Source organism: Zingiber officinale, chromosome 5A (assembly GCF_018446385.1).
Source record: "Zingiber officinale cultivar Zhangliang chromosome 5A, Zo_v1.1, whole genome shotgun sequence".
Taxonomy (NCBI): domain Eukaryota; kingdom Viridiplantae; phylum Streptophyta; class Magnoliopsida; order Zingiberales; family Zingiberaceae; genus Zingiber; species Zingiber officinale.
Genome location: NC_055994.1, coordinates 11,800,525 through 11,811,726, shown reverse-complemented (window position 1 = coordinate 11,811,726; position 11,202 = coordinate 11,800,525). Strand labels below are relative to the sequence as shown.

General features: G+C 33.6%; 1 protein-coding gene across 4 annotated transcripts; it reads left to right on the top strand.

Moving 5' to 3' along the window:
- The first annotated feature begins 2,061 nt into the window (after nt 1–2,061).
- On the top strand, nt 2,062–10,865 carry LOC121980224 (peroxisomal membrane protein PEX14-like). 4 transcript variants are annotated; one of them, XM_042532194.1, is made up of 13 exons: nt 2,063–2,268; nt 2,353–2,433; nt 2,922–3,166; nt 3,261–3,321; nt 4,925–5,103; nt 5,227–5,413; nt 5,489–5,644; nt 6,116–6,183; nt 6,269–6,311; nt 6,410–6,480; nt 8,432–8,476; nt 8,563–8,631; nt 10,266–10,865. In XM_042532194.1, the coding sequence occupies exons 3-13, from the start codon at nt 2,942–2,944 to the stop codon at nt 10,707–10,709; spliced, it is 1,548 nt and encodes a 515-aa protein (XP_042388128.1). In that variant the 5' UTR covers nt 2,063–2,268; nt 2,353–2,433; nt 2,922–2,941; the 3' UTR covers nt 10,710–10,865. The 4 variants fall into 4 exon arrangements, with proteins under 4 accessions (XP_042388127.1, XP_042388129.1, XP_042388128.1 ...); XM_042532193.1 differs by lacking the exon at nt 2,353–2,433 and having other exon boundaries at nt 2,062–2,268; nt 5,230–5,413; XM_042532192.1 differs by lacking the exon at nt 2,353–2,433.
- The last annotated feature ends 337 nt before the right edge of the window (nt 10,866–11,202 follow it).

The window sequence follows — 11,202 nt, the reverse complement described above, 5'->3', positions numbered from 1 at the left end:
TTGGAGAAGAACTTGGGGGAGCAAAGGATCAAAAGAAGAAGATCATCAAGAAAAAAAAAAAAAAGAAACATTAAAATTTGAGATGAAGATGTAGTGATTGCATTTGTGCTTCTGGTTATGCCTAGGAAGAAACGATGATTTTTGGGAAGAAAGACTAATCTTTTCTAATATTTCTATCTGAACGCAACACTTTGTGTATATGTGTTACATCACCCATTTGATAGGGATCATGAGCAAATCATGTAAAGCTTTTGGAGGACTAGTTTTAGATGTCGTGCCAAAGCTTCCGATAGATTATTTAATACATATTCAACTAGTTTCAGATACCATGATGCTGTGCCAATGCTTTTGGAAAGTAACTTTTTATAGAATTTTAAATTTATTTCCATTTTACAGGAATAATTGTTTGCTTGCTAAATTAAAATTTTTAGATAATTCGAGGAAATGTAAGTGCCATCTACGTGGATTTTAGTTTGTCAATTGACTCAATGTAGTTGATATTTGTTTTTCTAATCTTCGAATAAATAAATAATCTGAAGTAGCTCAAATGATATTTTCAAAACGTGAAGAAAATTTTATAATTTTATGTATTTAATTTTTTTATCCTCTCTTTCTTTCATAACATGTTAATAAATCTTTTCTCCCTCTTAAATAAAGAAAATATAAATATTTTATTTTCTTTCTCTTTTCCTTTCTTTTCCTCTTTCTCCTTTTATTAATGAATTTTTATTCATCCCATCCAAATAGAGAGTTAAGGAAAGAGTTGATTAGGTGTTATAGTATATAATTAAAATAACAATTATAAAATCTACGATAAATAAAATAAAAAAATTAATATTAAAACGGAACATTTCTAAATAAAAATAAATTTAAAAGGTTGAAAATTAAGGTACCAAATTGAAAGTTTGAGGCTTTGAAAACAACTGTATGTCTTATTTCAAGACATTCATAAAGAGACAATATAATTTATTTTTTTTTATAAAAGATTATCAATGAAGAGAGTCTTGGCGCAATGGTAAAATTATTGTCATGTGATCAAAAGTGATGGATTCGAATCCTAGAAACAGCCTCTTGTAAAAAACAGGATAAGGCTGCGTACAATGGATCCTTCCTCGAGACCCCGTATGGCGGGAGATTCGTGCACCGGGCTGCCCCATAAAAGATTATCAATGTAGTATTGTAGTAAATGTAATCACGCTCACCTTAAATATTTCATAGTCTATCTATAAAATATACGAAGAGAGATAAATTATAGAGTCAAACTTATAGCTGACCATTAAATGATTAAAAAATAAGAGAAATCTTTTTCTTAATTGAATGTACCCGTTGGAAATTGATCCATATCCAATGTAAGTAAACATACCACATGGTGGGAATAGATAGTGTAGTATTGTCATAGCATGACATAGAGTCATTTATTTAATTATTATCATCACATTAAATACTAAAAATAATAGTCTCAATAAAAATGGTGGCATAGAACCTATCTCGGGCGTAATATTGATAGATGAATTTCTCAAGCAATGAGAGTTTGATATCTACGTAATGCAAATAAATGTCTATGATGCTCGAATTAATCGTAGTGTTGGGCCACTCGATCCTTGTAACTCATCTCGCTTTTTGTTGATGGTCAATAGAAAATTTAGATGGAATTAGATAGATGAATAAAAGATAGGAATATTAAATAAGTGTAAATTTTTAATCTAAATTAGTTATTATTCCTTAAAAGTTAATATAAAAAATATAAATTTTTTTTATCAAGTTAATAAATGTTCTCCTTATTAATGATAAATATTTTAAATTATTTTAAAATGTTAATAATATATAAACTACTACATGTTAAAATATCAAGTACTAAAATACCTTTCGGATGATGATCTGATCTGCAATGCAACCTTGTTTTTTTTTTTTTTTTTTTTTTTTTGGGGGGAAGGAACCTTGTTTTTATGTTTATAATAATGTTCTTTCTCATAAAAACTTTAAGGAACATGTTAACTTTTTCCAAATTATTAGGGACATTTTTGGAAAAACATGTAAACTTGTACAAGCTATGAAATTTTTCCAAGGGCGTGGTGGTTTTTTGTTACGATCCGGCTTCCGCCCCCAAAAAGTACGCCCTCGACTTCGATCCCTCTTTCCTTTCGGACGGGCGGAATGCCATGCGCTAGTTTATCGATCTTATCTTTCCACTAGAACTCATTTGATTCAATCGGGTACTGACTGCGACGAGCCTTCAAGCGGACATGGCTAATAGCTCGCAGAACTCCGGTGATTTTCTTGCCTCTTTCGTCCGATATCGAAATTGTATTTTTTTTACCACTCCAGATGCTAACAGCTCGCTCCTTGGAGCAGAATCTAATCGATTTAGAAGAAACATTTCTGCCGTGTCTGTGGGCATTCTGGTCGATCGTCTTGAACCATTACAATCCTAAGGTCGAACGATTGGGCTAACAAAATTTAGAATTGATTGAGCTTTCTGTTAATTCTACTTAGGAGTAAAGTTGATTTTTTTCAAGTATGTCAAGTGGACGAATTTGGTTGTGCTCTATCCATGGTCTTACTACATCATCCACTCTGACATGTTTATGGAAAAACTTTCCTCTAAGAAATCTCATATAGTGAAAGGTTGCAAATATTTATATTTTTAGTTTGATGTATGTTATACTCAGATCTACTCATAGGCAGATACTAATTATTCTAATCGCTTCAGAAGATGCAATCCTGATTCTAAAAACAAGGTTTGCTGCAGAAATGTCACTATTGATCATAAGATAGATTTATTTTCAACGACTATGTTCCTGGACTTTGACTGGCTTATCTTCTATTTCTTGTCATTTGCATATTTCTTATGGGCAATCCTTCATGGGAATCAAAGTAATCATGGACGCCACTGAAATGTTGCTTATTTATTCATTCTCCAGCATCGGGAGTGGATAAAGCCATGGACAGTGGTCAGCAAGTCTCTGAAGGCGAGGCTACTATTGAATCTCTAGAAAAATCAGTTTTTACTATTCCAGAACCAGTTAGGGAGGACCAAGTGCAAAATGCTGTCAATTTTTTGTCACATCCGAAAGTGAGAGGTTCTCCTGTACTATATAGGCGAGCTTTTTTAGAGAAGAAAGGCCTCACAAAAGAGGAAATTGATGAAGCCTTTCGTTGTGTACCAGTAAGATCTATTTTCATCTTATTTTTCTTTCACTGAATCTCACTTGTATTTTTTTTTTTTGGAATTCTAGTAAGCACTTTTTGTGTCATATTAGGATCCTTCATTGAATGCTGAAGCTGTTGAAGCTCCCATTGCAGATCAAGCTAATAAAACAAGTTGGTGCTTGAAGCCCCCTAATGTTTTTTATATGGACTGTTGTAGTTACTTACAATTGGCAATATTTTGAGTATCTTGATATGTTTAAGTTACTGGTACTTTCACCTCATTTCCATATAAGAATAATTGACTAAAAAATATGGCTTATTCTTTTGAATCTTATTGCTTATTGTGTATAATTTGGAAATATCTTTTGTATGGGAGAACTTGTTCTTAAAGTTGACATGTCAGCAACTTTTGAACCATTAGTATTCATCTAAACCTTTGATCACTGATACCTTATGTCTGCATAATTTTTATCCCTTCATTAATATGTCTCATTACTCAAAAAAATCTCAATGCCTTGGGGAAATTACTGTAGATTTTCTTGTGGTTAAGTTTGGAAAACTTAAATAGCATGGAAAAAAATATTAAGCAAAACTTCCAAAACAAAAATCCTCCTTCCGTTTTGCTTTCTATTCCAGTAAAATTGTATCTTCAATTTTCTAAAAGTTAGCTTTATTAGTTGTCTTATCGAATAGATATCCTCTATAATGAATCTTCTAGCCAAGAATTTTTTAGAAATGATTATCTCATCTCTCATTTTCCTCTCAATAAATCAATTGAAAACTTTCCAAGTATTACTCATCGACTCATACCTTGGTAATTATAACATCACATATCATTGTAAATTTTTTTCTCTATTATAGGTTTTTATTTACTTTGTAAAATTTTATTGATTAGTTCTACATTGTGCTTAGATTAAATTATAAATATACCATAAAAATGTTCATTTTTATTTTTGTCAATATCTATATTACATAGCCTTTTCACTTTTCTTGTAATGTAATGCATTTCACTAATTTAAGTTAGGTTCAATTTGTTACAAGTACTTTTCCATTTGCCATATTTGATTGTTTAAGTTCTATAAATAGTTACCAGCTCAAGTGTTTCCAACATAAATAATTGTTTGTATTAGTGACTCTTGAAGTCTCATTTCTCCTTTTGGTCCTTTTGGTATTTATTTCCAAAATTGGTGAATAGAAAATTAAAATAAAAAACTCTCTGGACAACTGAAATCATACTGATCTTTGATCCTTTAATTCATGGACTAAGAATGAACTTATCAGACTCTTGAAGATTTTTCAGCTGTATGAAGAATCTCTGTCCAGGATTCAACTAAAAGTTTGAGATCAGGATTCAGATTAGTACATGCATGCTAGATAGTATAAACTTATAGCTTTAACTTTTATAGAAGGGATGTTAAAGATGTTAATCTAGGAGTCTAAAATTGAGATAATCTTATGTAGGATCTGTTTTTTTGGAGGTTAACGCTCCAAAAAACCAATCCCTGACTTATTGTTGACTATTAGCACAGATTTAGCAATAAGAATGCTTAAATGTATGCTTATTTAATGATCGGATGAAATTTGATTTCACCCCCACAATTTTACTTCTTTTTCAAAATGCCAAAAAAGTTTCAACATCCTTAAAATACCCATAACTACATTATGGAATTTTTTATAATATTGTTTTATCAGATTTCTGCACTAATTTCCATATTGAACCAATTGCCCTCGACCATTATTTTTTAACAATATCAACTAATTTATTTTTCTGTAGTTACCCAACCAACATCTGTAACATTGCAACCACAAGTTCCATATCAGATTTCAAAACAATCACCTTCTATTCCTTCTCCAACTACTAGCTTTCATCAATTGAAGTTTCATTGGAGCCAAGCTATTTTTGTTCTTGGGTTACTTGCTGCTTCAGGAGCTGGAATGGCTGTGCTTTTTAAGGTACTGATTCATTTGACTAAGAGTTGTGTTGTTGGGGCTTTAGTTGCTGAATACTCACAACCTAGAAGTACAGATAAATCAGAAGTTTGGAACAATTCTTAAAATTCTCTCTTCTCTCTATAGAAGATGTTTGTTCCCAAGTTGAAAGCTTGGGTTCGTAAGGTGGTTGCAGAAAAGAATGATTTCAAGTTGATTAACAGATCAAAAGCTAATGTGGCTGAAGAAGCAGCAGAAGCTGCAAAAGCAGCTGCTTCTGCAGCAGCTGTTGTTGCTGTAGCAAGTCAAGAATTTGTCAATGCCAAACATGAAGGTTGGCATTTAAGAACTTTCTTTTCCATTGATTTTAAATGGAATACATGTGTTTACTCTTACCTTTTCTTGCTAGAGAGGAAGTACTTTGAGACATTTACTAGACTATTAGATGTTCAACTTGAGGAGATGAAGTCCATTGGCAATGTCATACGTAAAATAGAAGTTTCAAGAAAAGAATTGACTGATGATAATGATCTGCACACGAATAGGCAATCAGACATATCGAAGGGTAATTTAATGGAGTAAAGCTTAGCTTTATAGTTTTAATTTCTTTTATTTCACAATGTTGCTCAAAGCTTGACTCTGTTATGGTGATTATTCTTATCATGATAGAGTTGCTTATTCATACATCTTGCATATTGAAATCTCTTGTATATGTTATTAATGAATGAGATTGTGTTAATGGGTGAGAGTTTAGACATAATAAACTTAAAGTTTGAATTTTGGAGCAAAAAATTATTGAAAAAACTTTAGAAAGTAAAGTTTTTGAGTTAAAACTGAAACTGAATTTATATGAATTGTAGTTTTAGCACTAGAAAGGGAGGATAGTTTAAGTTGAATGAACAAGAATCTCGTTCTAACTTGTAAGAGTTTTAGATATTTGTGGAATTGTTCAACAAGGAGACATTATTGATGTCGTGAGGGATACCACTAAACAATGTTTAGTGATTTAGTATTTTTTTTTCTCTGCGATACTCAGGTATAATCAACAATCCATGGGGAACAGATCAAGTTGACCATTCAAGCTCTTCTACTTTAGGTGCACAGGTCAGTTAGGTTTCTGACAATTTTGGTTTGCTTCCAAAATTTTCACAATAGTCTTCTCGTTAACTAATTCAAGAACTCTTTTCAGCATCAAAAAGTAAATGGTTCTCTGAATATGAAATTTGGAACAGGTAACCATTCTTTGAACATTTATTATTTTGTCTATTAATTAATCTGAAAATTATGTTCCCACTTTCTCTCTCTTTTTTTTAAAAAAAATTTCTAATAGTGAGGCCGTTATCAAATCCTCCATCCACAATACCTACACCACCACCATCCCATCCCAAATCATACATGGAGGTAAGCAATTATGGTTGTTCTTGTGAAAATATTTTTGCATATCTGGTGGTTAAAATTTGGCTTGTTGTTGCATTATTGCATCAACTTTCTGGGGTTTGTTTGTGTGGATATCTATAATTTTCAATGGTTTCTTGACTAGCTATGGGCCTATGGCTACAGTTCAGTAAAAAACAAAAAAAAAATGAAAGAAAGAAAGAAACACTAGTTATAATTATATGAGCTAGGTAATTGGCATCTGATGAGCATCTCAATCTTCAAAGTGGGTATATTTTATGTAGAAGATAATTTGTTTCATGCAAATATGCAATTTCACTCGTGCATGATGCCAAATTCCAAATGTTGTTTCATGTTTTGTAGTAGATGCGAATGTACCTTAAAGTTCAAGTCACATAGTCCAAGCTTTTAAAACGTAGGTAGGCAGTTTATTATGACCATAGCAAAATGCATGTGGTATGTTGACACATATGCGGTACATGTCAAAGAACATTAAAAATTATTTAAAATAGTGAAAATGCTTACATACGCATAATAAAGTATGCTACTGAACTATCCTTCAATAATTTATATAAAAAATGTGTAACCATGCACTTAAACCACATAGCATATAGCACTCTATAGAGCATATCATATATAAAAACAACAACCAAGTCTTATTCCACTAGGTAGGTTCGGCTATATGGATCCTTTTATACCATTGAGCTCTATCTCCTACTATATCATCATCTATACTTAAATAAATTTTATCTTATTTTATTATTACTAACCATATAAAGCATATCATATATGCAACATAAAATAATTGAACCTAATACTACTGAATTTGTAATCGTCATTGTCATGAAGCCATATTTATTCAAACTATTTGGGATCAACTACTTGAATCTGGGCCTTCCATTGACCAATGTGCAAGGCTATATCCCTAGTTCAACAGCTTACACCCTCCATCTTTTACACCTTCCACTTTAAGATACTTAGCTTTTTTAATTATAGAATATATTAGTCATCTTTAGAAGGGGAGCCTTGACGCAACGGTAAAGTTGTTGCCATGTGATAAAAAATGTCACAGGTTCGAATCCTGAAAACAGACTCTTGCAAAAAGCAGGGTAAGGTTGCATATAATGGATCCTTTCCTGGGACCCCACATGGCGGGAGCTTCGTGCACCGGGCTGCCCTTTTTATTAGTCATCTTTAAAGATATCCATAATAGTCTATTTTTTGTCATAATAGTCTACTAGAGTCTAGAGTTATTCCCACACTAAAACTTGACCTTATATTTACTTTATTATTGCAAGAACTAATCCTCTCATAAGAAGAAACATCAAGAGAGTCCTCATCTTTTGAGTGTCAAGGACTAGAGTAAGTAATAATTAAGGTTTGAATGAACTACAATTTTACTTTTTTTTATGTACCCATATACTGCCCTCATGTATAGCCTCATGGATCTCATATGCTTTCTAATGCAGTCCCTTGCTACAAATGTTTATATGCACCTACCTAGGCTTCCTTTTAAAACAAGAGTTAAATTCTATGGGACCAAAAGTAAGGATGCATACTAATTTCACAACTGACTGCAGATGCTGCGATTGCATGTTCCGAGAAGCTTGAGATCAAGAGACTGTTATACTAGATGAACAAACCAAGTTCGATAATATTTCATTGGTCAATTCTAACATACTCTTGATAGTTGATTAAAACTCTACACCTCTAACAAATATAGGAGATGATAAATTCTAGTTAAAACAAATTCTTAAAATAATTCAATCTAGTCTATCATTTGGAGACTTGGGGGCCTTAAAAGAGTGAAGACAGGAGCAAAGAAGTGAACATTCAACTACCAAGTTAAGAAAACTAGAACATGAATAATCCATTGTTATTTTTTTCCTTTTATACATTTTTTGTTGTTTGTTATTTTAAGTAATGCATCATATTAAGTGATTAACCTATTTTGCAGATCATAGAAATGATACAAAGGGGGGAAAGACCTCCTAACATCAAGGTACAATTTCTTCATCTTGTTTCTATGTTAGAATGTTAATAGTAGTCACTTCTAAATTTTACTCATTTGTGGTTGACCATGACCAGGATATTGATGACAGTCCTCCCAATCCTAACCAACCAATAGCTAAACCTTGTCTACCTCCTAGACCCAAGGTTTGCATTCCAAGTATTCTTTCCATTTTATTCTTTTATATTTATGAGTTCATAAGTGAATGGTTTTATTTCATACTTGTTCCTGTCCGAAAGCGGAGAAGATGACAAGTTAGAGATGTGACTGGAAAGTTGACAAAGCGAAGACTCCATGTGGTCTTGCAACACAAAAGCGTCAGTGCCAGGCCGGGAAGGGGTTCCCGGCGTTGGCCCTCCGACACTCAAGTTAGTTTTCGGCAATGTAGAAAGTAGCAAGAATGTTGTAGTAAAAAGGGTGTAGAGACGAAGTTGCGTATACCTCTTCATGTAGATGGGAACCTCCTTTTATAGTGCCACTGTAGTGCTTGCGCATGCATCTCAAAGCGTGCACACATTTTCCCAAGTGTCCTATGAAAAGACAAGCCAAAAAATGTTCCTAACACCTTTCCTTAAGCGAGTATGCATATCTCTGATATAACAGTCTGGAAACTTCTACCGTACGATTTACCTACGGAACATGCTTTATTGTTAGTGACATAAACCTCCAAAAGAATATGAGGAAATATACGGGTGGGTCTCCTATAGGCCGACAGGTGGTCGCTTGGCCGGGACACGCCCGCTCGGTTGTGTTGCACCAAGTAGTCTCCCTTCACTTAGCTTTCTCGTTGTCGGAGGGCTGCCTCTCATCTGGACGAATACGCCTCCTGCTTGGCAAGGACGGCGGTTGGGGGATGTACTGCTTGTTTGTCTCTTAACCTCGAGTTATCCGTTTGACCCTGCTCATCCACTCGGGCATGCTGTCCACTTGACCGTAACTCGCCTGTTCGGCCGACTTTGACTCCTTCCTTAACTTTGACTTCCACGTCAGCGGTCTTCCTTGCTTTGGCCTATCTTAGTGGGGTCCCTCTTCATCACCGCATCACATACGATTGTTGTTGGAATGGTCGTTGCTAGTTGTTAGTTGTTGACTTGTCTCTTATGTATTTCATACTTTATTGTCCAAAATAATTTGGTCATTGATAATTATTTAAACAAGTCAATTGAATTTTCTAAATTTATACTGCTACAGTCTGTATGTATGATGATAAAATTAAAATGCAAAAGGTTGTCCCTGTTTAAATTAAAAGTAAATGCAGCTGAGATGAGAATTATGATGAACGTAGGAATCTAATAGAAAGGATAAAAATAATAATAAATCTGAAAGCAATCATTTCTAATTCCAATAGATGATAAATATTAGTTAAGAATGGGCATGTTCAATTTTTAAAATTTTTTGAATGAGTTAAATTTATGAAAAAACTAAAGTAACTATTGCAGAAACCAAATGTTGCCATTTTGAAACAATTAATTGTAGCTTCAATTGATTAAAATTTGAGAATGAACTACATAGACATTCTGAAAGAAACTCATATATTGAATCAATTAAGATTGGTCTGAGGAAAAATGAGGATCTTAAGGGGGAAAAAATTCTTCTTCAAAGATTTACTAAAATTATGGTCTTAATAGTTCACTCAGAAAAAAAATATATCATCAAACCTACTTCAAATTGTTGGGAGTTACAATTCCTTGTTTTTGTATTTTTGTTAAATTTACACTATTTGAAACCCAATGTATCCCTTTTAGCTTATTACACTGATTTCAACAATTGCTTAACACAGCCTTGGGAAGTCAGTCAGCAAGGATCCACTTTTGGTCTTCAATCCAAAGCAAATGGCCTCAGGTTGAATTCTGAAGTTTATAACTCTCAACTAAATGAGAGCCATTCAACTGGAGTAGAGCCTTGGCAGAGTAAGCAATCAATTCAAATCTCTGAGATCGAATCTGACCCAGAAGAGCAGTTTTACGATGCAGTGAGATCCATTGGAAGCCCCATGAAACGAGGATGGGTTCCAACAGAGCCACCAGCATTTCTAATGCCAGAAGCTGCAGATGCTATTAGGCAGCCAAAATCATCCACTCAGAGGCAGCAATCAGGTGACGATAGCTTGATGATCTCCTCTAGCAATATCCACGCCGACAAACCCCAAAATTCTGGCAGCACTTTGACAGATCTCAATTTAGCTACAGATCAGGAAAGGGGTGCTGGTGTAGAAATCAAGTAAATACTAAAATGGCAGACAATTGAAAGTATCTCAGAGTATTTTGTGCTATATTTTTCTTGATTCAGGAGATATGCATAGATAACAAATATAGCTATATTCTGTCTGAATTAAAAGAACCTGCTTATTTTTTTTATAACCAAAAAGTTTCTAATGTTCTATCTGTTGCTTCCCCCAAACTTTCAGTTTCCATTAGGGTGTCAATTTGGTTTTTCTTGGTCATGTTTCTCTCAGATGCCTCCAAAATGTCTGTCTGTTTGCTGGGAAGACTGATATATGCTTCTGAATAATCAGAACCTGCTGAGGGAGCATGATCGATCAGAGTAGACATAAGATGACAGGATTTTGGTCAATGTTATGGCTAGAGTAAGTTCAAAATTTGTTTCAGCCTGTACAACCTCTGCTTGGTTGCTACTGCTGACAATTTCTATGCACTAACTATCTAGGGGGTGTTTGGTTGATGGGTTTGGAAATGAAGGAATGGAATGATAGTAAA

Excerpts from the sequence above, each read along its gene's own strand:
- LOC121980224 (XM_042532192.1), top strand. The coding sequence starts at position 2,244 with ATGGCTAATAGCTCGCAGAACTCCG. Across the intron at positions 2,269-2,921 it reads TAATAGCTCGCAGAACTCCG|CATCGGGAGTGGATAAAGCC; the intron begins GTGATTTTCTTG and ends TTCATTCTCCAG. Across the intron at positions 6,312-6,409 it reads GAATATGAAATTTGGAACAG|TGAGGCCGTTATCAAATCCT; the intron begins GTAACCATTCTT and ends AATTTCTAATAG.